The 25,873-nt window shown below is 41.7% G+C and overlaps 4 protein-coding genes across 4 annotated transcripts; 1 reads left to right on the forward strand and 3 right to left on the reverse strand.

Moving 5' to 3' along the window:
* The first annotated feature begins 801 nt into the window (after positions 1-801).
* Positions 802-10,170, forward strand: katnal2 (katanin p60 subunit A-like 2). The gene is made up of 16 exons (XM_035141646.2): positions 802-953; positions 1,670-1,740; positions 1,909-2,075; positions 2,207-2,243; positions 2,471-2,561; positions 2,664-2,774; positions 3,110-3,187; positions 3,546-3,644; positions 4,615-4,678; positions 4,775-4,893; positions 5,004-5,095; positions 5,290-5,400; positions 5,852-6,014; positions 6,157-6,259; positions 6,480-6,651; positions 8,285-10,170. Exons 1-15 carry the CDS (start codon positions 903-905, stop codon positions 6,617-6,619), a joined length of 1,497 nt encoding a protein of 498 aa, XP_034997537.1. The 5' UTR covers positions 802-902; the 3' UTR covers positions 6,620-6,651; positions 8,285-10,170.
* On the reverse strand, positions 5,541-10,496 carry hdhd2 (haloacid dehalogenase-like hydrolase domain containing 2). The gene is made up of 9 exons (XM_035141647.2): positions 10,349-10,496; positions 8,822-8,927; positions 8,530-8,632; positions 8,288-8,393; positions 7,999-8,083; positions 7,607-7,772; positions 7,388-7,438; positions 7,171-7,234; positions 5,541-7,020 (listed from the first exon to the last, which is right to left on the reverse strand). The coding sequence occupies exons 2-9, from the start codon at positions 8,920-8,922 to the stop codon at positions 6,917-6,919; spliced, it is 780 nt and encodes a 259-aa protein (XP_034997538.1). The 5' UTR covers positions 8,923-8,927; positions 10,349-10,496; the 3' UTR covers positions 5,541-6,916.
* Positions 10,497-11,979: 1,483 nt separating this feature from the next.
* ier3ip1 (immediate early response 3 interacting protein 1) lies at positions 11,980-13,789 on the reverse strand. The gene is made up of 3 exons (XM_035141790.2): positions 13,631-13,789; positions 13,116-13,217; positions 11,980-12,904 (listed from the first exon to the last, which is right to left on the reverse strand). Exons 1-3 carry the CDS (start codon positions 13,719-13,721, stop codon positions 12,849-12,851), a joined length of 249 nt encoding a protein of 82 aa, XP_034997681.1. The 5' UTR covers positions 13,722-13,789; the 3' UTR covers positions 11,980-12,848.
* A 340-nt stretch (positions 13,790-14,129) lies between these two features.
* Positions 14,130-25,520, reverse strand: skor2 (SKI family transcriptional corepressor 2). Its single transcript, XM_035183971.2, has 9 exons — positions 25,308-25,520; positions 21,385-23,380; positions 20,753-20,816; positions 19,962-20,039; positions 17,560-17,625; positions 17,199-17,297; positions 16,967-17,034; positions 15,938-16,005; positions 14,130-15,821 (listed from the first exon to the last, which is right to left on the reverse strand). The coding sequence occupies exons 2-8, from the start codon at positions 23,353-23,355 to the stop codon at positions 15,949-15,951; spliced, it is 2,403 nt and encodes an 800-aa protein (XP_035039862.1). The 5' UTR covers positions 23,356-23,380; positions 25,308-25,520; the 3' UTR covers positions 14,130-15,821; positions 15,938-15,948.
* Between the last annotated feature and the right edge of the window lie 353 nt (positions 25,521-25,873).

Raw genomic sequence — 25,873 nt, forward strand, 5'->3', positions numbered from 1 at the left:
GCCTATAATAAATAAAGCACTATAACACAGCATGTAATCCACTAACCCTGTCCTGCAAAACAAACAGACAAACGTGTGGTTATTGGTAAAGCAGAATGTGATTGAAATCACACAACTGACCAAATATGTTCTGGATGATCAATGAAAGTATGGATGAGGTGGAGGGACGGCCAACAGACCCGAAGATAAACACATGGTCCTCATCTCAGTCTGTAAATGTCAAGAGGAGCCAGACGACCAGATGTGTGTTTTTAAAAGGTCTTGGTGATGAGAGAAGTGTGTGTATTTCTACATATCCACTCTGAGATCTCCCTGCCCTCTGCCTTTCAATGCATCTGTGTGTGTGTGTGTGTGTGTGTGTGTGTGTGTGTTTGCTGCCACATTATGCCACATATAGATTTAATGTCATCCTAACAAACTGGCCTGACCCCTCCGCCCTCCTTCTGTAAAGGAGATGTATTCAGAATGGACGACGGGCTCCCCTTGAAGAATCGCTTGACTTCTGACGTGTTTAACTTCTGTTGTCGACTTGTGACGTGTTAAAATAAAGAAAGAAACAAAACCAACACTGTGTTAGTTGATCAGAGCCATGAATCCTGTATCTACATTCAGAAAGACACACACAGGTGGATGTTACTGCACTTTTTATATTTATTCACAAGATTTACAATATTTACATGTGTACAAGTGGGGGACGGGGGTGAGGGGTGTGTTTTGAGGAGGAGGAAAAGATGAAAGAAGACATCAAAGGACTCATTGGTCAGTGGTCATAAAAAATGGTTCAGTCCGCTGTGACTCCTGCCTACTGACGTCATCTCTGTTTACAAACTCTAACCTAACCCGGAAACAACAGACGTGAAGCCGCCACAGAAAAACCACAGACGTGAACTTGTACATTCCCGATGGAGATGTCGTATCAGTCCATGAAGATCGCGCATCAAGCTCGAGAGGCGGTGAGTGGATGAAAGTTTGGTTTTGTCTCCTCTCGACCAAGTAAGCTAACAACTTTTAGCCAACTAGCGATGCTAACTAGCCACTTGGGAGAAAGCGACACGGACTTTAGTTTATTATGAATATATGAATGAACTGTTAACGTCACACAGATCATAACAAGTGTCCTGGTTTCATGTCGGCGTGTTTTTCATATTGTGTTGCGCAGCTAAAGCGTCACAGCTCAACAGTTAGCAGTTAGCATTTGAGCTAATTTCATTCATCCACTTTCAGCGTCCACTGGTTGCCTAGATACCAGGTCAGGTCATGTGTGGCCATTGGTCGCCCTCTACTGGCAACACGTGGGACACACTTAGTTCCTCTATGCATGTTCTTCACATTTATGTAAATATATTTAAAGAAATACACAAACTGTGGGTTAAATATCTAAATCAAGGCAGGAATACTAGAGTATTTACAGTATTAATATATTAGAATCAGAAAGAGGTTTTATTTCCAGGTAGGTTTACAAATGCAATCTGATGTGATGTGTTTGTATTTATGCAATGATGGCGTCCCAGGTCTTATTGACATTAAGTTATTGTGTAAATGTATCATGTGATTTTCCTACATTGAGGAGTTAAAATACCAAATATGATGACTAGAGCAGTTGTTTTCACCTTTTGTCCTCCACACACTTATTAAACCAAACTTTAAAAAATACTGCCGTCGCCAACAGGAAGATCTGCGGACGGCGATGAGGAGGAAGAGTCTACTCATCCTCATCTACCACCACCTGCTGGGGCAAGGGTTAGTAAGACGAGTGAAAGAACACAAATGCATAAATAAGAGGGAAACATCATTAATCTCCATTATACACAATTGAGTAACATCAACATAGAGCCTGTGCCTGTGTGTGCCTGTATATAGAAAGTATAGAAACATGCTATTTATAGATTGTGTGTGTGTGTTCTCCAGCTACATGGAAGCAGCAGCGGCCTTGGACCAAGAGACGAATGGAGATGCGAGGAAGTTCGAGGTCTGCGACAACATCGATCTGGAGATGGTGCTGATGGAGTACGAGAGTTATCACTACGTCAAGTTCCAGAAAAATCCCAAACTTATCAGAAGGACAGCGGAACCAGGTGTGTGACCACCGCCACCCACACGCTGAGCGACACACTGAGCGACACACTGAATACTAAGCTGCTAACTTTTGAAGAGATTCTCATGATTTCTCAACTAAGTCTGTATTTTCTGTTTGTTTTTGTTCAAGTTGAAAACAGATTTGTTAAAAGTGGTGGAGTAAAGAGGTGAGATTCTGCAGCTCTCACACTATTCTTATATAAATGAAGTAAAACACGCAACAAAATTGTAATAATTTATGACAGAAGCATGAGACTGATGTGACCATGATGTTGATGAATAAAGTCTGCTGTGTTTGAAAGTGTAAATATCTCAGGGAATTCGTATGAGCCAATAAAAAAAAGCCTGATTTCCTCCATTGATCGATGCCTTTACATCTCTTGTTGTCCCTCAGGAGTCCGTGTTCAGCTGGGAAGCGTCTTCCAAAAATCAACCCATCCAAGAGACCAGAGTCTGGAAACGGAGCCAAGAAGACAACCACCAGTGTAAGTACACACACACACACACATTAAAAAAACTACCAAAATAGTACTTTACATTAAAAGAAACTATATCTTACATCCTAATGTCTGTGTTTGATTTCCCAGGAGAATGGCTCCTCTGTTCCTCCAGAGATTTCAGACTTTGGTCTCAATGTTTCGTCCATCAGAAGTGGACCAGCAGGGGACGTAGCGGGGGACGTAGCCATGAACAGAAAGGTTTTTATTTATCTCCTTTTTTTTTCTTGTTAATGCTGGGATTTTTCAGCAGTGACCTCCATCCAAAAATAATCTTTGTTTCTTTCCACTTTCAAATCTCTCATGAATAGAAAGCAAATTATCTTTTTATTACAATTTGAAACTGCAGTCTGTTTTTAGTCTAATTTCATCTATGTCCACATACACATGTCAAAAAAGTAATAAGACTACATAGTAATAACTTTGGAGCATCTTGAAAACAGAAATAGCAAAAATCCTCATGATGAGCAGTGGATCCAAGTTCTGTAAAATAAAACGTTTGTTGTTGTTTTTGATGATTTCATGTTGTGTTTCAGGAACGGCTGCTGAAGCCGCTCAGTGGCTTCTCAGGAATGAACAGAGAGATGTCTGAACTGGCTGAAATCATCAGCAGGGTACTTACTACACACACATACATACTTTGTCATATGCACTGATTGAGAAACACACAACCAAACATGTGAAGGAGGCGATGTTCTCCTAAGTGTGAAAATATCATTCAGGTGTTTTTATTTGCGATACCAAATGTATCCACTTGAGGGCAGTGACAGTCCTGGTGTGACTGAATTGATCCGTCGTATTAATGAAGGCCCAGGTTCTATCTATTTCCCTTATGGGATGTTTCATTCTAAAGGACACCTCTTTACGACAACCTAATCGCACCCAAAGGTTTGTGTGTGTGTGTGTGTCCATTTCGAGCTGATATCACATGCATCCCTCAATCTCTGTTTGTGTGTGTGTTCCCCCCTAAAGGACATCTATTTGCACAGCCCCAACGTGCGCTGGGAGGACATCATCGGCCTGGAGGATGCCAAGCGATTAGTCAAAGAGGCCGTCGTCTATCCCATTAAGGTGCGGCCGCTGCCCGAGCACGCTGGTATTTCAGCACCGGTCACTCGTCTTCGATTCTGAATACATCTCCTTTAAAGGGCTTAAAGAGAAGGAGGGCGGCGGGGTCAGGCCAGTTTGTTAGGCTGACGTTAAATCCATATCTGGGATAATATGGCAGCGCACATACACAGATGGATAGATGGGCAGGGAGCACACACGTGGAAATGCCGAGAACAATTCATACACAGCAGCACATTAACACAATCTTCACCTGTGTGTACATAAATTTCACATACAAATAAGAGCTGGTACATAAACACAACAGCACAGACACACACACACACACACACACACACACACACACACACACACACACACACACACACACACACGTTTCTATCATCATCATCACCCAGACCTTTCTCATGGATATGACAACAAATCAGGTTGTCTGCATCCTCTTGACATTTACCGACGGAGATGAGGACTGATGTGTCTTATCTTCTATTCCGCTGCTCCGTCTTATTGAAAAACATCGCCCCCACCCCTGCCTCCACCGTCCCACAATCCCCAACTTCTGTCTCCATTATTATTCATTCTGTGGGATATAAGGTCAGTTTGGTGATTTGAGTCTGCCCCCCCGTCTGTTTGCCACCTAAAAACATTCAGACTGATTTGTGGCGTGTGGTATTTGCAGCACTGACTCAGCTCCACATCGGGCAGATCCGCTCCCTTTGCACACAGCTCACTTTCTTCTTAGTTGGCAAGAAAATGGAAAATGCGTGTTTACGTTGCTGGAAGGTGATAATAAGTTCATATCTATAAATTATTTTCATGCTCAAATATAAAGCGATTTTCTAAAAGGTTAGTTTTCATTTCATTTTTTTCACTCCTCTTTTTCTGTCATATCTGCACTTTTATTTTCTGTCCTTTTACTAATTGTATTCTTCCTTTTGTCACTTGTTTTTCTTCCACTCCTTTGTCTTTACAGTACCCCGAGCTATTCACAGGCATCCTGTCTCCGTGGAAGGGCTTGCTGCTGTACGGCCCCCCAGGTAAGACCTCAGGAGACCTCTCTTTTTATTCGTGTCCTCGTCGTCCTTCAATTTGCGATTCTCCCTGACTTGTAGTCTTGTGACCACCTGACTCAGGGACAGGTAAGACCCTGCTGGCCAAGGCCGTGGCCACAGAGTGCAAGACGACCTTCTTCAACATCTCGGCCTCCAGCATCGTCAGCAAGTGGAGGGGAGACTCTGAGAAACTGGTCAGGGTACGTTCCCGTAAAACAGATGAGATGCAACAAATGTGAATAAAGTGCACTAATGTTGTATATATTTAAAGTTTAGATGTGTGTAAATATATTTATGCATATTCCTGCAGGTCCTGTTTCTGCTGGCCAGGTACCACGCCCCCTCCACCATCTTCCTGGACGAGCTGGAGTCAGTGATGGGGCAGAGAGGAGCCAGCACAGGGTGAGCCCAACTGACGTTCTAGTTGTAGATGTGGCTGTTTTACCTGTGTTGAAAGTTAGAAGTCCTCCGCAGTGCACTCAGCGTTTCTCCCACAGGTTTGATCCTATAGTTACCATCTATTTGTGCCACTGCTAAGAGCTTTAAACGACTCACGTAGATGCCGAGGTGAGTAAACAGCTGATTTGTGTTTTCAGAGGAGAGCATGAGAGCAGCAGCAGGATGAAGACGGAGCTGCTGGTTCAGATGGACGGACTCGTGAGATCAGAGGAACTGGTGTTCGTACTGGCTGCCTCCAACCTACCTTGGTAGATCTCAGCGTGAACACAAAGCACTCACATTTATTTGTTATCATCATAATGACAACTAATTACTGTGTGGCCATTACATTTCTAAAGGAAGATGAAGACGGATATAAGTGTGACACACAAATACAACACAAGACACATTTTCGGTTTTACTTCCTTCTGATTTATTTCACTTTCTCGCACATTCAGTAATTTCCTAAAACAATAACAGACGCCATTATCATCTCCACATCTTCACTTTACTACGATTCAACTCCAGTTTTCAATTTGGAGTCACAGAAAATCTACATTAAAAATAAAATGCATGAAGAATCAAGTTGATAATGACTATTTCACTTTCTGGAATCCGAGAACAGACACTTAATTTTTACAATGTAAAAAATGAGAGTGGTAAAGAAGACGTGAAAGAATAAAGTGCAGTTTGTAACGAGTCGTGCTGCTCGTCTCTCAGGGACCTGGACCACGCCGTGCTGAGGAGGTTGGAGAAGAGGATTCTCGTGGGTCTTCCCTCCTCAGCAGCACGCCAGGCCATGACCTCTCATTGGCTGCCGCCTCTCACCTCCACAAGGGGAGTGGAGCTACGCACTGAGTTGGACTACGAAACCCTGGCAAAGGTGTGTAACTTTTGTGAATTTTGTATCTTTTGCAGAGAAAACATACACAAATGCAGCTTCTCTCAGTTTGGCCTCACCATTGTGTGTGTGTGTGTGTGTGTGTGTGTGTGTGTGTGTGTGTGTGTGTGTGTGTGTGTGTCAGGACATGGAGGGCTACTCGGGCTCTGATATCAGATTGGTGTGTAAGGAGGCTGCCATGAGACCAGTTCGCAAGATCTTTGATGTTCTGGAGGCACATCAGCATGGTACAACAACACATCAAAACACACACACACACACACACACACACACACACACACACACACACACACACACACACACACACACACACACACACACACACACACACACACACACACACACACACACACACACACACACACACACACACCGCAGCTAGGTCATGTCATCTCTCGGGCGTATCTGAATAAAACGCCGTAACCTCACTGTCACTTTCCTCCACAGAAGACGCCCACCTGCCCACCATCAAGCTGGAAACCGTGACGACGGCTGACTTCTTAGAAGTCATCGCACACTCCAAACCCTCAGCCCGAAACCTGACGGACAGATACACAGCCTGGGAGAGAGAGTACGAGTCTCTCTGACGCTCTAACAACGGTTACTGCTGCAAGAGACGGTTGGTGCTTTCACTTATACTCTTCAACACCGTGGAGCTGAAGAGGGACTGTTTAAAGTTACTTCATAAGTATAAATGTTGGTTATTTTTCACTTAACGAAGGAGGAGAATACTCTCGGATGTTCAGGATGATGATAGCTTCTTTCTCTCCAGTGTTAAAACCCACTAGCCTCCTACAGTCATTGCAGACGGCTCCAGTGTTTCTTGTCAAAGTCAATGTTTGTATAATAAAATGAAACTTCAGAGTTCTGCTGCTGCTTGAGGCTCAGAGCAGGTTCTTCAGGATGTGTTCCACAGCATCTGGGAAGCTGTCACACGTCAGGTGGGGAGGAGGCTGGATCTTATTCTCATCCCCGTCTCTGTATTTACCTGAAAGATGACAGAGGAGAAGGTGGACTGATGATGACATCAGACAGTAAAGACATGACGATGGAAGATGATGACCACAATTTCTGGTCACTGGTCAATAATCCTCATGATGATGAAATTGAGAATAAAAGTAGATTTAAATTTTCTTACCAGTTCTGACTAGAATACCCAGCATGCCTGCGTTCTGAGCCCCTCCCACATCATCCCTTGCATCCTGTCAGAAAACAGCAGAGACACAAACCACTGCAGACTAATACACAACAATACACAATATAATGTACAGTTGGAACCAAACTCTCTCAGCTAAATATTTTAAGTTAACTTAATTAACGTGCAGTTAATGAATCCCATTTGACAATTTACTTACATCTCCTATCATGACAGCTTCACCGGGGCTACAGCCTAAATCATGGAGAGCCTATTTGAACAAAACAACCAGAGAAAGAAGCTTTGTTTATTTTTAGTTATTAAAAAAGATAAATCTGAATCCAAATCAGAAAATGCCTTTTAAAAATGTAAAAATGCAAAAAATTATCTTTTATTTGAGGCAGAACAAGGTGAAAAAGTAAATCTGCCTGCGTCTAACCTGAGTGAAAAAAGTCTTCTCTGGCTTTCCCACCACAGTAGCTTTGCAGTCTGTTGCGTACTCCAGTCCCGCCACAAAGGGCCCGGGGCCGAGGGCCAAACCATCCTTCTTCTTGTAGTACCGAGCCTTGTGGATGGCAATGAGAGGAGCTCCATCCAGAATCATGCTGCGGAGAAATGTAGACGCTTAACAGACGACAATGACTGTATGAAAGTAATATTCAAGGGAATATAACATTCACAAAAGCAAAATCAGTGAAAAGCTAAAAATAGTAAATAAAAAAAGCAGATTTTTCTTCTTTTCATTAAGAAAAACGGTTAAATCCTCTAACCTGACAGAAAAACATCTCATGTGACTCACTGACAAACGCGTCTTCTAGATCAGTTTATCACCTGAAAGCCTTGTTGAGTGTTTGGTAGTTGAAGTGATCAGGAGCGAGTCCAACGACAACAGCATTTGGTTCTGACGTGTCGATCCCTGTAAAGAGAAGGACAAACATCGTGACTGTCTGAAAACAGTTATAGTCAATGAATGAATTTGAAAGTTCTATCAGTGACAGCTTCACCAATGCAAACAGCTGCTGTGCGTCTGCGTCTGATATATTATTTTAAGGGTTTTTCCAGTTTTCCACTGTTAATCTCAAGCTCTCTCTCTCTCTCTCTCTCTCTCTCTCTCCAGTACCAGTGAAGTCCTCCAGTGCGCTGTCCTCCACCAGCAGCAGCGGCCGGTGTTGTTTCCGCTCCAGCAGACTCCTCGCTGCACTCAGAGACGTAAAGATTTCCTTTTCCTGCAGAGTTTTCAAAGTTAAAATCAGCAAAGAAACCACATTTACAGTGAACAAAATTAACACTTATTTCCTCTAAATTTCTCGATCATTACAGTAAAAGCATCTGCACTAAATTGAATGACTTTGGTTGTTTCACCTGAAGGTTGAATTTGAGGCGTTGCAATCGTTCCAGTAAGCTCCTCTTACTCTCCTTAGTGGTGTTGGTCACAAACTTCACCGCTACAGACGCCTGACGTAACCTGACAACACAAACACACAAACCAATGATCAATCTAATGTGACCACATAACACTGGACAATTTGTGATCTTCAAAAGAGACAGAGAAACGCTGTCAGTGGTTTTTAGTCCCTGATCTTAAGGACCCAGATTTAGTTTCCATTCATGCAGTAACATTCAAACAGTCCCTGGTCTGGAGGCTGTTTCTTGCCTGTTCAGTGCTTCCTGTGCCCCAGGTACCGCTGTGTCCTCGATGTGCAGAGTTCCACTCAGGTCAATGAGCACGGCCTTCAGAGCTCGTCTGCCCGACATGTTTCCTGCAGGAGAAACGTTTTGTTTCATGCTTTTCACCTGTATTTGCTCTGGTTCCTGACTTTAGTTCAACCAAACACAAAAAGGACATTTTCACCAGGTTTCTGCAGCTTCACCTGCTCAAGCTGTTTGATGAGAGCTGCTTCTACTGCAGTCTCTGATTATGATTTCATAAAACCCCTCAATATGTCCAAGATCCGCTGTAAATGGAGCTTTACTCCGTTTAAAAAAAAGCTTATTCTCTCAAAAATAATGTGTCATTTTAGAGATTATGCGTTCCTAATCATAATTTTGCATCGGTAGTGGCCGAACTGATCAGATTACTGCGTTATTCAAACCTGCATCGGGACGAACTGAGAGGATTATTGACCGGTTTGTCTCAAGTATTTATGGTTTCCTGCCTAGAATACAGATTTTCGGATTGTGTTTTATTGGAATGTGATTTCAGACTGTGATCCCCTTTTATTTAGACATGCTTGGATTTCTGTCATGTAGTTATCAATGGGAGGGTACAATTAATGCTCTTAATGCCCACCCGGCACAGCTTAAACACACACACACACACACACGTTTCTATTACTTGTATTTAGCTGAACTGATAACAGGAAACTGTGAGAAGGGCCAAGCGGAGTAAAAGCTTATTTCTGAGCATCGCAGCAGTTAAAGGAAACTGGGGCTGTAACAAGCTATTTCTACTTTATTCATTCAGGTGGTCCCAGTGAATTATGATCAGATGAAAACTGTCGGAAAACCTGCAAAGACAATAGATGTGTGAAATAGATTTTCAACCAGTTAGACAGAACCGCCCACGTTGTAATAATATTCAATACTATACAGCGACCATGGGTTGTGTGAATAAGCATAACATTTAGTTGATATCCTACAATAAATCCCAAATATTTTCAATATATTGAGTAGGTTTTGTAGGAAATCTTTAAAAGACAGTAATTTAGGTCTTTATCACAGCATCATAACAAATGACAGAGGAAGCCTCCATTTCATTCAAGTGTTATTTAGCTCAGGCCCTGGATCATGCAGCTTTTGTTAAAGTTATGATTCTACTCCAGAGGTTTTCCTACATCACAAGTCAAATATCTGCTCTGAAAGTTAAAGCACAATAATCAAGGTATTAATTTTCATATTTTCCTCATTCACTGGATCTAGACTCAGGTGTATTTGCTGTGTTTTCATCCATTTCTACAGCATCTCTGTTACATTCCTGTAAATAAACCATGTAAATAAACTCTCTCTTGAACAAACGTCCTTTAATTTAAACTCCACTGCTGCAGTTTAATGATTTATGGTTGTTATTTACACTGAAGATAATTGTGTCACTGGGAAATTTAAACATCAAACATTCTTGACTTCGAACAAGTACATGTGACATAAAAACGACATTTAAATGGACGTAAGTTTTTGTACTTACAGCGAAGTAGAGTTTCTGCTTTTAATCTACAAACTTTGGCTCGAAAATGAATGAACTTGTAAATATTTGAACAACTGCAGCTGTTTCCCTGCGCGACTTCCTGTTAGCGTGTTCTTCTTCGTCGGTTAAATTGTGGACGTGGAGCTCACTGCTGCCCCCCTGCGGCTCAAAACACTGTAACGTCCTCTCAAATTCCTTTTGAAATGTGTATATTTTTTAAATATTTTAATATTTTCTGAAGGGGAAAATATTTTTAACATCACTTCATTTTTATATAACTGCCCCATGTTTTCTCTGTTATTTTTTTAATTATTTAAAATTTTTCCAATGTATATTTCACAATCAGATAAGAGGTTTATCCTTAATCACTCATTAGAATAAAAAAACATATGTATCCCATCCCACTAACAAACTAACAGCCAACAGATGTAGCACATTAGTGCGTCTTTCAGATTTAATATGTTTTGGAATTATCAAACGTTTAAAACCTCGTCTCTGCGTGATGCCAGACAGCTCTGATCAAATCCTCTTTTCCTGCTTCCTCCACATCGTGAATAACACCGCTGTTTTTTTTAAGTTACCAATTTTTCGGCATAAATATTTTGTAGCTCTGTTTTGAAAAACATCATGTTGGTGTGTTAGTTTCTTTGTTTGGTCAAAATATCCCAAACCAACTTGGACTTAAAAAAAAAATAAGTGTTGTTTTGTGGTTTCAGATTTATCAAATTTATTTATCACCCTATTTATTAATCTGTTTTTTTTTCATGTGACCTTTTTTATGTGTTTGTATTTATTTGTTTTCATGCTTTCATGAAAACTGTGTCGTATACTAACACAGAACTGTGTTAGTATACGACATTAAAATTACTTAAAACGTCATGTTTTTATTTCCACATAAAAAAGGATCATTTAGCAAACTGTTTTTTAATTAATTCTGTTCTCAAATAGGGTTTATTTAAAAAAAATAAAATGCAGCAAATTTCTTTCTTCAATGTTAAATTTATACACTTATTACATTGTTACTATGTATATATAAATTTCAAAAAAATGTGTCCTAGAATGTCAACATTTTCAAGTTTTTTGAAATAAATCTTACAAGTTGCACAAAAAACAAAACAACATTCTCATGATTTTTTTTTATGACAACAAACCCAAACTCGGCCCGTCCTGACCTGTGAAGAGCAGAAACAGATCCACGTCCGCTCGCCTGTGATCGCTTACAGATTTCACCGTGAACCCGCAGCTAAATTCCGACTAATCACAGATCAAAGTGGCTTTACTGTGCAAATCTCCCCGATAAACATATGCTTCTAATTCCAGCTGATCCCCGTTTTTCCCTCTCACTCCTACTCCTGTGCTTTCAGGATCACATCTAATGTTAATAAAAATATTTGTGCAGCTTACAGCAGGGGACGGAATGGTGATAATTCACAACATATGTGGATTATTAATGAAGTGGAGCAGGGAGACAAACAGTCTGAGTGACAACGGGGGAAATGCTAAAGAAGTTTGTATTTTTATTTGTTTATCAGTGTTTCTAATAAACGTGATTTCAACTCAAGAATTAGTTTTTTCAGATGTTCTATTATCCCCCCACTGCCACACTCACACAAAAAAACAGAGACAATGAATTACAGTAAATAATGATTTTAATATTTCAAGATACCATCTCAGTAATGTCTGTGACATTGAGACGGTACTTATGTGTAAACAGTACAAAGGTAAAATGTTTTGAGTTGTGTTTGGCCGTATTGCTTCAAGTTCACATGACACATTCAATCAAACTCTAACAGAAGAGATAAAAACACTGAGCATTCAACTCTTATCCACCAAAGTTCTGCAGGACGACGAGTAGGAAAAACTTTACAGGAAGAGAGTTTTCCACAAATCGTGAATATCTCCTCCTGTCTGTTAAAGATGGTTTACAAAAACTGTTCAAGTGACAAATATTGCAGGTAGAAATTTTGGCAGCAGCATAATTTAAGATCTCCAAACATCATCTAAAAGCACCTTTAGCTGGTAGGAAGCAGATCTGAACACTGAAATCTGCTTCGTTACAGAGTCAATCTCATCGACACAGTGTGTGTGTGTGAAGTGAAACAGGAAATACTGCTGCTGACATTTGTCATATCTATAAAAAGTAGCAGTACCTCTGTAACTCTAAAATAAAACATGACTTATATTATCATGAAATCACTAAAACAGATTCACTTCAATGTGTCTGTGATGAAACATGTAAAACACACATTACTTTTAGGTCTGGTCCACGTGGCGTCTCGCTGACAACAGGGAGGTCAGCGGCTGATACACGTTGCGATGTTGACTTTGAATCCTCTAATGTTTCAGCTCTGAACATGTTTGTCTCTGCTTCTTCTTTTCCTCTGCTCCGCGCTGCTGAAGAGCAGCAATGGCAGAAGTCTCTCGATTACACACATTTTACTGTGCGTCTGTGTGTAGTTGTTCGTTGGCTCGTGTCCGGTCCACAGATTTGGTGCTGGTGTTAACCAAACAGCAGCAAGAGGACAATGCAGCCGGAATTCACGATTATTAACGGCACTGTTAAAAAACAAAAGAGGACAAAGACAAATAAATAAAAACGACAAAACATTAGTAACAAGATCCTCAGATTCTCATAGAGCTGGACGTCAGGTCTGTTCACATGTGAGGCTCATATATATGTTTGAATGACAGGCAGACTTGTGGAATTAGTAGATTGATTATTTATATAATTTCTAATATTAATGATAATAAAGCAGCTTCCTCTCACCTCTCATGATCGTCCGGACCGAGCGGATGAGATTGAGGATCTGGGCTTTGACTCCTGGATCGTCCCCAAAACCTCCGACTCCCTGGTCCACGCCCCAGCCGACTGAAGGAGGAAGACACAGAAACAAAGAGACAAAATGCAGGTTTTTATTTACATGTGGGAGGGGGACAGAGGAAAGTATCCAAACATGGAAGTATTACTATAATTATTGTTGTAATTATATGCAAATGTAAACTAAACCAGGCAGGATGTTTTAATGGAAGAAAAACAAAGTGTGTTTGTATGAATTTTAAACTATTTTGAATTTCACTAAAGTCAATTTAAGGTTGGAGAAATAACCTTATTCCACAGTAAGTACTTTCTTCCTTAAATCTCAACCTGAGTGTAGCAGCTAGCTAACAGGGCAGAGTTAGCTAACAGAGCAGAGTTAGCTAGCTGCCTTTAGCGCGATAACAACGTGTTTATCTGGTTAAAACACGCAATGCACGTCATCTTAAACATGTCTGCAGACTCACTCTTGCTGAGGAACCGCTCCTCGTGCAGCACAGCGATGGCGTTAACGCAGAGAATCGCGCACTGGATGAGGGAGTACAGAGTAAACGCCATGTTGGCACTTTCTTCTTCTTCTTCGTCTCCTTCTGCCGACACGCCCAGAGGCAGCTGCCGTAAAACCAGCGGCAGATGTCGTGAAAGAGGAGAACTTCAAGAGTGCGCACTTCAGAGTGTTCTTCTTTCCCTCAGAGATCTCTGCTTCCTAATATCCGCTAAGAAGGAGGAAGTCCACTTTAAAATGATCAATGGGATTCATTATTTATTCTTTTAACGACTTCTCGTGAAAAAAGTTTTACTTCCATTCAAATATTTGTACTTTCTGGAATTCCCACATTGAAACAACATATTTTGTGTATTTTCTTGAAACTACTTTTGGTTTTCAACAGTGTTTAATCATCAAAACTTTTCTACTATTAAAATAAAAAATATTAGGTTTTCATTTTCACAAAACAACAAATAGTCTTCATCGTGAAACCACTTTCTGGTTATTGTATAGACTTTTAATTTACACATAAATAGTAGAGAAACTACAGGAACATATTTAAATACATCTGCATTGACAGTTTATAATAACATTTCTTTTCTCAGTAAATGACAACTTGATCCATTCAGTCATTTCATTCGGTAAAGAAGATGAGGGCGAGTTCTCCTTTTTTATTCACATCATCATCATCATCATCATCATCACTGTGTCTCTTTCTTTTTAACACTGTAATAAATTATATTTTCATAATCAAGGTCTGATACTCAAATAAATAAACAAACACATAGACAGACATGACGGTTTATACAGTTAATGAAATAATTTACAGGCAGATCTACAACACTGACAAACGTTGCTCCTTGTGGCCCAGACTTTCCTTTGGAGAGCAAATAAATACACGGAATTGGCCTTTAATTATCTGTCCGTCATCCGCCGACACCCCAAACACATTTTAAAGGCCAAGTTAGCAGCTGATGGAGGCGATTTTAATGTTCAAACTTTGGGTGGAAGTGCCGCTGACGGGCGGAGGTTGAAAAGTACCTTCAGGATTCTCCACGTAGAGGTGAACAGCACACGACTGTTTCCTAAATTCACACCATAGATGTGACAGGATGTTGTTTTCAAAGTAAAATGCATAATCTAGCAACACCTGTATTCAACATAATACTGTAGTTTTTTTTTTTTTATACATTCAGAAATTACTCCCAAATACAAAAACTGTTCAGCCAGGTGACAGTTTAAATATGTGCTACCACCCTGTATTAATACTGGTGGAACAACACCGTTACTCCCTGTGCTCTCATCCCTTTATTTTGTTCTTCTTCTGGCATCGTGAAGTTACCAACTCAAAGAACGAGCTTATTTAAATGAAATCTCCACCGATGTCTCTTCAGTGATTATCGACTGGGTTGGTCATCGTTTGTTTTCGATCAATAAACACAACTGGGACGTGATGAGGAGAATTTCCCTTTGGGATCTAATGTTGACAATAAATAAGTGTTGGTGTCTTTAGTCCACATTTCAACAACGACAATGACAACAGCAAAAAAAAAAAAACCTTGAGAAGTCCTCATCCCCAGTCCGGTGTGTGCACTGTACAACTGGGCCGGCAGCGGACAAAGCCACAGACGTTACACCCGCAGTCTTAAAAGTCTCATTTTTTTTTTAAAGAACATGGAAAAGTTCAGAGGTTCTGTTTTTTGAAGAAGAAGAAGTAAAAGTTTATAACTGCCTTCCTGGTGGTCTTCAAACGCCCTCAAAAAAGGTTCAAGGGGCAAAGAAAGGCCATGGTTGCTTTGGTCCTGTTTGGGTAAAGCTTCGAGTTTGACTGCCAGAGCAGCGACGAGGAAAAACCTGTGTCCCTCCCTTTCAGTTCAGTCGGTCCGGGGAAATGAACTCGACGGAGTGTGCACACGGCAGCAAGAGCTGGTCCATGTGAGCTCACCGAGTTTTTAAGTGCTGGGCTATTAACAGAGATGGTGCTGAAGAAGAAGACGAGTCATTCTTCTCCAAAGATAAGAAATGTACAAAGTCTGAGACCGGTTCCCCTCGGAAGGGGATGGAAAAGGGTGAATGGTCCCGGCTGTGTTCTCTATTTATATATTTACTTTGGAACATTCCCAGAAATCCAAGCAGCTTCTTCCTCTTAGAAGAGAGGTTCTCGACTCTGCCTGTAAAGACAATAAAGAAAATTCAAAATCCAACATTAGTGTCATGTGGTTTAAATCAAATAAATAATTACTGATAAAAAGGTGAAAAAAACAAATCCGATTGAAAAATCCGTTACCTTTGTTTTAGCTACTTGTTGAGATGTGAGCTGATCTTTTCTTTTCTGATGATGTTTGCGTAGGGAATCTGAAAGACAGAAGGTTTATTATATGGTTAAGATGGATCAACTTCGACACTTATCTGCACTCAGCCTTAAAATAAATACATTCTGTGAGGATTAACAAATTGATTTGTCTCAAAATTAATATCTCAAAACCACATTTGACTATTTTTGAAAAGACTAAAGTGAAACAGGATCCGGATAAAGATCTTATTGAAAATATAGATTAAGAAATATGCTGCAGCAACGTTACTGAAAATGATGAATTAATTTGAACGTCTGTGTGAAATGAATGTGTCTTTACTCTCAGTCAGTTCCATCTGCTTTGTCTAGAGCCATTTGTCAATTTTGAAAATTTTTCACACGTGTACGAACGAGCTTGAATGCACATTCACTCGTGTGACTTTGTGGTTACAAGAATGCAGCACCCCCTTTTCTGTGTGTGTGTGCGTTTTGGTGTACGTTACTCGCAGGTTTTTTTTTGTTAAAGCGATCGTGTGCACACAAGCGTGCACAGTTGTTGCATGTGTCAGAAAGCAAAGACAAACAGCGTCTGTCAGCGTGTCTGCCAGCTGCTCGGGTGATTGATGTGGACGGAAACAATCAGACGGCCGCAGAGGAACTTCTCACCCATGAAAGACAAACTAGATGATTGCCTCTGCCTTTGATGGACAAATAAGCAACAGCGCGAGTTGAGTCCTGCTGATTTGTCTTTGTTTCGTCTTCATTTAATCTCTCTATTAGAAGACGGGGCTTCAGATTTCTTATTTAATGTCCGTCTACAATGTTCTTCTTCTATTTCCTGATTCATTTTTAATTTCTTCTTGAAAATGGTATATTATTGAGACAGGATTTATATTTCCTCTCAAAATCAGTTGTTAAATTAAAGCATCTATATTATGACATTTTATTTGTCATATAAGTGCAGAGCAATGACGTTTATTTTCTGTCAGGGTTCAGCACTGATTGGATCATTAGTCGTCTTACCATCTGTAGCTGTTGGACCATCTCCTCTCTGTAGGCGAGCTCTCGCTTCATCTGGTCTTGAAAATTATCTGAAATCGGTGTAAAACAGAATTATGATCAGTCAATAATTTGAGTAAGTGATCGAGTTAAAAGATAAAGGACAGATATGTTTTAAAAAAATATGAGACATATACTGAGGAGAAATAAGCTGTGAATTGTGTGAAGGAGCGGTGAGGTAAAAGAAGTGACTTACGGAAGACAGGAAACGGCGAGGTGCCCTTCAGAGCGTGAAACTCCTGCTCCAGTCTCCTCCTGAAGTCGATCTGCTCCAGCAGAACCTTCTGAAGCTCTTCTGAACGAGAGAAGAAGAACAGAGAGATGAAAATACTGAAATACAAACAGTAAAACACAGCTAGTCCTGTGTGTGTGTGTGTGTGTGTGTGTGTGTGTGTGTGTGTGTGTGTGTGTGTGTGTGTGTGTGTGTGTGTGTGTGTGTGTGTGTGTGTGTGTGTGTGTGTGTGTGTGTGTGTGTGTGCTATGATTCCTCTATTCAATATCGAGCAATGTAGAGGGAATGTTTAATAACCGGCGATTCTCAAATGAAAGAAAATTACCTTTCTCCATGTTCTCAACGTCCTTCTTTAGTGGAACGGGAGACGATGCACCTTGTCGCTGATCGCCTGAAAACATGAAGAGATTTAAATTGTGAGTTTTATTACACATTACAGTCAGATGTAGTTACAGGATATTACAGTTAAAGAGTAAGATCCTTAATGTATTTCATTTTTAGATCCATGAATATATTCTCGTCCTCTTTGATTCCATTTCTGCATAAACGGTGTGAACTCCTCTCCCTCCTAATGCTCTCTTTCTAGTGAGTATGCTGTAATCCCTGCTTTGTCCTCTAGGTGTCAGTATAAGCTTGTTCTAATAGAGACATTTACTGCGTCCTCTTGTTATCAGATAAACAAAAAGGATTGTTTTATGAAAAAAAAAAAGGAGGAAAACAATAAGAGCGTTCAGCAAATGAAATAAACACAAATGGATTTTGTAGCTTTCAAAGATGTGAAGTCTGAGATGATGAGTTAAAGTTTAACTGGACGTTCCAAAGATTTTTTTTCTCAAAACATAAATTATATGGCATTATAATAAAACATATATATATTTGTTGTCTTTATAGCTGCATTAGAACATTATTATTATAGTTATATAGTATATTGTGTTATATATGTTTTGTTTTTACTGACGTGATCTTACTTGTTGCTTGAAAACTTCAACATCTTCATCACACGTTCTTTTCAAATTGAAAAGTGTGTGTGTTGTTTTCTGTGTGTGTGTGTGTGTTTGTGCGGACGTCTGAATTGGTATTGAACGCCTTAAATGAAGCAATCCAGCGCCCTCGATGTGTTTATCCTCCTCCAGTCATTTCATATCTTCGCTCGCTCCTTAAGCCCCCCTGTGCTTCTCTGTGTCTCTCTCTCATTTAGCACAGAGAGAGAGAGAGCTCTCCTCGCCTCTCTCTCTCTCTCTCTCCTCCTCCTCTCCTCTCCCTCTCTCCCTCTCCTCTCTCTGTCTCATTTGACAAGCAAATTTGCAGACAGTGCCCGAGGATAACAACCTCGTTTGACAGTCAATTAACCGTGAATAGTCAAAGCCAAGGCGGTTTGCATTACATAAATGGAAAATTAGATTATTTTTTCTCCCTAGAAACAGAGGGAGAGTTTAAAGACAGTGGAGGGGGGGGTGACGGCGGTGGTGGGACTCGGAGGAATCAGGCCTTCTAATCACGTAGAGCTTCCCACCGCCCAGGGAGACGTTTGGCAATCAGGGGAAAGGTGGTCTCATTTAATTTGTTTCGTGTAATTTTTCGAAATACATTATACATTATGCGCGGGGATCATTACGGTGTGTGTGTGTGTGTGTGTGTGTGTGTGTGTGTGTGTGTGTGTGTGTGTGTGTGTGTGTGTGTGTGTGTGTGTGTGCAGGGGTTGAGGGAGTGGGGGTAGATATAAATGTTGGCACAGATGTCATAAAGCACTTTTAATGTCTTCCTGACAGATATAAAAAGGCAATAAGCTGTGATCTTTTTCGAAAGAGGAAAGGGTTTTTTTTTTTTTTTACGCTGAGGAAGGGGAAAAAAAGGCAATTATGTCGGCAGCAATATGGGTCTAGAATGAAGATTGCCAGCACGGCTGCTTATCTCTGAGCTGATGTTTTCTTGTTGAACTATAACGGCCCCCCTAAGAGTAACAGCCCCGGCGACAGCGCTGCTAAAGAGAGCAGCTGTGGTGGAGCGGCTTTCTGCTGCTGTTCCATCCGTGTGTGTGTGTGTGTGTGTGTGTGTGTGTGTGTGTGTGTGTGTGTGTGTGTGTGTGTGTGTGTGTGTGTGTGTGTGTGTGTGTGTGTGTGTGTGTGTGTGTGTGCGTGTGTTATTATTACGAACGCTTTCACTCAGCGTCTGATATGAGGAGGAGACTGAGGTGGATGGAGCTTTTATCTCACTGCTTTAAATACTGAGTCTCATTTGTCTGATGAGAGGAAACGTCGCTGTAATTTTTGTATTTTTTAAATCAGTTTTATTTTCTCAGTCTGTTATAATCTGCACTGTATTCGCTGAAGGAAATGCAAAGTGTATCTTTTGATGCCATTTAGAACACACAATACACATTTTATTAATTTGCTTTACTTTTAATTATCGTTTAATGTTGATATAATTTCACGTCAGACAGCAGATAAATTAAATTCCTGCCCCGAAAATAAGTTATGAAAGATTTTAGCTCTGATTTGCAAACTTCTATTTACAGTCACTTATTCTCTTTGAGGTGTTTTCATTTAATTTCACTGACCTCAGTTGCTCTGCGATTTGAGATTCAAATTACTGAGGAGTCACAACTTTAAATCGACCTATAAATCCTAATAATTCTCCTTTGGCCATTTCAAAATCCTGCTGTTGATTCTTTTGTTGTCTTCCATCTATGTGCAGACACTCAGAAAAGAAAAAGAAATGAAATAATACCTGAGCTCTCCCTCCAGTAGTCCGGCGCTGACGTCTCGCTCTCTGGTGCAAAGAAACTACTCTGCTCTTTGTTTTCGTCTGAGAGAAAATGAAGGAGAGGAGACAGGAGGAGAAATTCACTAAGGCCCATTGGCTGAGCTGGTTATCCGGACACATGGAGATAACTAAGTGTGGGCACGGTGTGTGTCGCCTTTGTGTGCATGCGTATATACACCATGCGTGTGTGTGTGTGTGTTTTGCGACGCCACAAAAAACATACACACAAGACATTTTCCAAAAAGGGTCAGAGTGGGAGATGAGAGGAGCAAATGAAACGTCACGATAATATGAGCCTCGCAGGGACAGAGAAACCCTATATAACCACTCACTCAGACAATAAATGAAACAAAGATGCTATAACACAACCGACTCTGACGTCTGATGGAACAGATAGCGTGGAACAGTTTGCCGAAATAAACTGCGTGATGCTATTTGATGAAACGGCGTAAAAAAGCCCGTTCAAACGTTCGGTGAAACTAAGACGTTGTGAAAACGAGGGTGAAAGAAGTAAAACCCACACAATATATTTGAATGGAGAGAAACTGTAGTTTAGTTTAACAAAAGCTAAATGAAACAAATGTGGTTTATAAAGGATTTAAACTTTTGCGCAAACACTGAATTGCACAAATTAATTTGAATACATTTTAATCATGTTTTTTCTCTTACATCTGGTGTCTTTAGGATTTTTTAAACTTAACGTGAGAGACATCAAAAACGTTCGAAAGCAACAGATTAAAATGTCCAACGCTCACCGGAGATGCTGGAGTTGTCTTTGGTCGCGTACGCAGGAAGTCCTTCGTCTCTGTTTTTGTGGATCTGGAAAAACACAGAGAGTCCGTCAGCATTTATTACTTCTCTTTATGTTGTACAATTAAAACACAGTAAAATGTAACTCATCACATGATGCATGTAATCAAAAATACGTTTTATCAGTTAATGATAGAATTCCGTTGTAATAATCTAAACTGCCGAGTCTGTTTTTTTCTCCCTCTGCGTCTCTACAATCAGATGTATTTGCAGTACGCTGCTCAGTGAATCATTTAACTTGCACCAGTTTAAAATGCTCATAACTGTGTGTGTGTCGCTCCCTCCTCCTCCTCCTCCTCCTCCTCCTCTGTCTCTCAAAGGCCTGGTTAATGTGGGAGTCGACAGGTTAAAGATTAGAGTTGCCCTAACAGGCTGGGGTGACAGAGGGAGAACAAACACGCCATGGACATTAAACAATCCACGCCTGGGCCTATTAGCCGGGATCAGAGTGGGGTGACTGTTTCAATTTCTACAGGGAGAAACCAGCCTATCAATCTGCTTATGCAGATCACATCACTGCCTGACTGCAGCACCATTTAAATAATAATTAGCTAAAGTGGCCTGGGGGGATATTTACGTTTTTGTAAGCGGGGTCCTCTCGGTGAGGTGGGTTGGAGCTGGAGAGTGGCAGGCTGGCTGGAGGGGACGCAGGCAAGCTGGGGGACTCCTGCTGGATGGGGTCCGAGGAGGAGGGAGGGGAGGCGCTGGGGTACACGGCGCCAGCCCCTCGCTCCTTCCCCCTCTCCTCTCCGGCACTGTCGCTCAGCACGGGGAGGTACAGGTTGGTTTGAGTCTGTGTTGGCTTTCTCGTGAAACTCCCTTCCTCCTCCTCCTCGTCCTGCTTCGACGACTCCACATCCACCTCCCCCTCCTCCTCACTGTCCCCTACATCGGCTTCGCCCTCGCCCCCGCTTTCACTTCCGTAACTACAGCTGCTGGTGGGCGATAGCCGCTGGTGGCGCTCTGACCCGGCAACCACGACCCCAAAGTCCTCATCCGCCGCCCCGGTGACTCCTCCACCATTGCTGTGAAGTTTGGCAATGCTCTCCACATCTTTGATGACAGGGCGGAAGGCGGAGCCGTAGCTCGGCTTCCTGGTTTGGAGGGTCGGGTTGTCGAGAAGTTTGAGCCAGCCCTCTGATGTCACAGGGCGAAGGTCAGAGGTTACCGTTGTGCAGTCTGGGTCAAACAGGCCCGTCCGTGGTGCGGCGGCCCCACTGCCAGAGGCCATGGTTGCACCAATGCCATTTCCACTGCCGGCTACAGCTCCGGGCTCACCGGGATCTGAGAGATCCAGGAAGGCCTGTCTCAGAGAGGGGTTGTCTGCTAAGGAGGAGAGGGCACTGGGCTGAGGCTGGAGATAGGTGGGGACAGGGATTCCTCCGGCGGCTCTCGGGGGCCAGAACATGCAGAAAGGAGGATAGAAAGTGTCTTTGCGGCCGGGCCATAAAAGACCAGACAACCCTGCTGCTTTCTGCCCGGCTGAGACGTCACTGTCCTCTTTTTTCTGCTGGCAGAGGCCAAATGCTGGGAAGGGGTAAGGTGAGGGGAAGAGTGACGTGGGAGGGAACTTCTGCAGCATGCCGAAGCTTTTGCTGGGGACGGGGATGACGGGGTAGCTACGCTGCGTCTTACGAGGAGACAGATCTCCATCCAGATCATCGTCGTCTTCGAAGCGGCCTCGTTTCTGACCCATGTCGGGTCCCATCATGTGAGAACCCACCGAACCTTGGAGAGACTTCATAGACCCCATGGAGGAACAATGGGATGAAGAGGGAAGTGCTCTCTTCCGGCTGCCTCCATTGAACATGGCTTTAACGTCTTCCCACGCGAAGACTAACTCATCAAGCGGTACTTTGTCAGAGAGTTTGAGGTGTCGCCGCCAGGAGTTGAAGTTAGCAGCATCGGGTTGGGTGTACTTGGCTTCGGGTGTGCGGTGGGAATGGAAAATGAACTTATTTGGGGAGAAGTACATGTTGCAGAAGGAGCACTTGATGCATTTGGCCCTGGAGCTGTTGTAGCGTGCCGGGATGAAGTTGCCGCGGCAACCCCAGGCGCATTCGTGTGACACGTCGAAGGCGAAGTTGTCAGGCAGTTTCGGCGGCGCGTTCTCTCCCAGGAAGGACTTGCACAGGCGCTCGGCTTCGCGCTTGGTGATCATGCCACAGCGGCGTGACGAGATGGGCATGGCACCAGCCCGACGGAGGATCTCCAGCTGGACCGGCGTGCACTGGACGCAGGTGATGCCCAGCGCCACGCGGCGATTATGAATCTCATTGTAGCTGTAGTTCTTGAGGAGCGTGTTGGAAATCTGCGCCAGGCAAAGTCTCTCGTTGTTATCGATGACCAGTGACACGATGGGAACGCCGTACAGGATGACCTGGCCGACCTGGTTGGGCTTGAGGGGCGAGGAGGAAGAGGAGGGCGAGGACGAGGATGAGGAGTGGTGGTGGGCGGGTCTGGGTGGAGTCAGGGGTTCCTGCTGGTAGGTGCCTGTTGAGCTTGTCATGATGATGTCATTAGAGCTGGAAAGACGGGCTTTGTCCATTCTTGGTGAAAAACTGTGGGACGACCTGAGAAAGAAAGAAAGAAAGAAAGAAAGAAAGAAAGAAAGAACAATGATTTATGCTGTTAAAATTCCACAAATAACAGAATTAGTTTACCAGTTTACACAAGTCTCTGTATTAAAGATAAAGAGAAATAGCTGATAAATCTGTATGTGTTTATTCCACCGAATACAATTAATCAGAAATATGTTCATCATGAGTTTAAAAAAATGGTTTATTAAAATGTATTAATATTTAAAATCACAGACATTTATACTGAATCTATTTAATTCTCAATTTACAGCCAAGCACCACACTGCTTTTATTTTCTATATGTACCAAATAAGTCAAGTGTGTAATCTGAACCAAAACATTCTCGAGAAAGTATTTTTTTTTATAGTTATGATGTTGTTTTTTAAATATTAAATACGAGTTAAATATGTTGCTTTTTTAACAGAAAATGCAAAGGCTCAATTTGTACGTCACGTTTCTGTATTTATTCCTGTGTGCATTTTCCAAATATCACATCCTGCAGTTCAATTAATTTTTTTAAATATCAAGTGTCTGTAGGATTTTATACAAATAAATAACATTTCTGAGGGTGTTTGCCTGCCTTCAAAAATAAACCAGGATGATAACACACAAATGTTTAAAAAAATGATGTGCTGGTGAATAGCAACTTTTTATTTTAGCCTAATTTATTATTTTTTTTTACTTTATTGTTAACATCTGCTTAGTGAATACAGATTTAAAATTCTATATATGAAGGCTACATATCAGAATTTCACAATAACACCTAAACTCTTTTTGTTCCTCACATCTGTGGTATGTTTATGATCCAGGAAAAACCGAGGAATTACTGTCAGATTCTTCCCCCAAGGAAATGTTTGTTTTAACAAATAAACTACATTTACTACCAATTATTCACAGATTATATTCAAGGAAGCAGTACTGTAATAACACGGAATAACAAGGTGTTGATTTGAAACGAACTACAAAATGAAACAAATCGAAAAAAGGGATTTTTAAATTAACTTTACAACAATTCATTCTAGTGGACTAATCTGGTTTAATTGCGTGAGCTGAGCAACGTCAATAACTCCATTAAACAAATCAAGCACTTATAGAGAAACGCTTTAACAACAGATCTGAGTTCACTGTGGAAACAATATGTTGAAAGAGGCCGTTTGGTATCGTGATGGAAATCTGAAAATACAAGAGGCTGGAACACCACATGTGTGTATTTGAATCGCGGGCTTTCTGCAGAAAGGATCCACACAGAGAGTCACAGGGATCTCAGAGTGAAGATGGAGAAACAGTCAAATGCAAGGATCGTATATAGGAGAACTAAGGCCAGTTCGGACTGGTTCTGTAGGCGCAGTTTGAAACAGGAATCAAAACCCAGAGAACTGATTTACACGTGTTTCCTTTGGAGATACAGCAGACATACACTCAGTTCTTTGGAGAGTAAATAAGTGATAAAAAAAGGTCTTAAAGTTTCCAGGTCACACAGTTCAGATCATAAACAGTTCAGGTCATGAACGTCTTTAGACAGGTCTGCAAAAACTTACTTTTCAACTACAAAATAGGTTTCAACCACACTTAGTTATTTTTCCACTACAATAATTTTAGAGATTTACTTCAGACCGAGTTACACTCAAGGCAGAGGAACGTGCAGGCCTGCGTCAATCAGACATCCGGAATAACTTCACATTATTAATCGCTCTGTGTTTTTAGTGACTCAAATGAACTAATAATACTACTAATAATATAATTAAAATAGTAATAATAATAATAGTAATAATAATAACACGACATTAGAAAAGCAATAGCCTCAATTTAAGGTAGAGTTAGAATAGCAATAAAACGCGAGCTATTCAACAAACATCTTTGCGTTAACACGCGCGTTCATTTTTACAACATTTCACTCAACTTCAGCGGAAACACTTCTTACCTGTGAATCCCGGGAATAATCCCAAATGCGTCAAAATGTAAAAAAAAGGAAAAAAAAGTGAAACCCGTCACGAGAGGAATCGATTGATCCGACACACTTTTAACAAACTCATTTTTATGACGCGAACGAACCGTTTTCACTCGGTTAGATCCGGTAAAACGTGGAGTTCGGAACCGATCGAGCCGCGCGTGAGGTGTGAGTAAACTGCGACCGCTCGCGCCGGCTTTATTCGCTTCTCAGAGGCAGCACGCGCCGTCCTAATCTCTCTCTCTCTCTCTCTCTCTCTCTCTCTGTGTCTCTCTCTCTCTCCCTCTCCCTCCCTCTCTCTCGTTTGATTGGCGTGTTGCGCGAGCTCAGCCCACAATTCACGGAACACACGCACACGCGCACACGCACACACGCTTTACTTGTCGTCTCGCTGGAGCTGCCACTCAAACGCTGCAAAAAGTCAAAGTAACGGGCACGAGCCTGGACTGCTGCACGCCACATTTGCGCGTGCATGAAATGACCCCTTCGGAATTACACCCCCCTCCCACCCCACCCAGAACTTTAACGTTAGCTAAAAT

This window comes from Hippoglossus stenolepis, chromosome 18, assembly GCF_022539355.2.
Source record: "Hippoglossus stenolepis isolate QCI-W04-F060 chromosome 18, HSTE1.2, whole genome shotgun sequence".
NCBI classification, from domain to species: Eukaryota; Metazoa; Chordata; class Actinopteri; order Pleuronectiformes; family Pleuronectidae; genus Hippoglossus; species Hippoglossus stenolepis.

Bases quoted from the DNA above. Each gene is read 5' to 3' on its own strand.
- ier3ip1 (XM_035141790.2), bottom strand. From the start codon at position 13,721: ATGGCGTTTACTCTGTACTCCCTCATCCAGTGCGCGATTCTCTGCGTT. The intron at 13,218-13,630 runs GTGAGTCTGCAG...TTCCTCCTTCAG, and splicing joins GGAGCGGTTCCTCAGCAAGA to TCGGCTGGGGCGTGGACCAG. The intron at 12,905-13,115 runs GTGAGAGGAAGC...GTTTTTTAACAG, and splicing joins GGTCCGGACGATCATGAGAG to TGCCGTTAATAATCGTGAAT.
- katnal2 (XM_035141646.2), top strand. From the start codon at position 903: ATGGAGATGTCGTATCAGTCCATGAAGATCGCGCATCAAGCTCGAGAG. The intron at 3,645-4,614 runs GTGCGGCCGCTG...TTGTCTTTACAG, and splicing joins CCGTCGTCTATCCCATTAAG to TACCCCGAGCTATTCACAGG. The intron at 4,679-4,774 runs GTAAGACCTCAG...CACCTGACTCAG, and splicing joins GCTGCTGTACGGCCCCCCAG to GGACAGGTAAGACCCTGCTG.
- skor2 (XM_035183971.2), bottom strand. From the start codon at position 23,355: ATGGACAAAGCCCGTCTTTCCAGCTCTAATGACATCATCATGACAAGC. The intron at 20,040-20,752 runs GTGAGCGTTGGA...ATTTTCTCTCAG, and splicing joins AGACAACTCCAGCATCTCCG to ACGAAAACAAAGAGCAGAGT. The intron at 17,035-17,198 runs GTAAGTCACTTC...CACCGATTTCAG, and splicing joins CTCGCCGTTTCCTGTCTTCC to ATAATTTTCAAGACCAGATG.
- hdhd2 (XM_035141647.2), bottom strand. From the start codon at position 8,922: ATGTCGGGCAGACGAGCTCTGAAGGCCGTGCTCATTGACCTGAGTGGA. The intron at 7,773-7,998 runs GTGATAAACTGA...ATTTCTCCGCAG, and splicing joins ACACTCAACAAGGCTTTCAG to CATGATTCTGGATGGAGCTC. The intron at 7,439-7,606 runs GTTAGACGCAGG...TTGTTCAAATAG, and splicing joins AGAAGACTTTTTTCACTCAG to GCTCTCCATGATTTAGGCTG.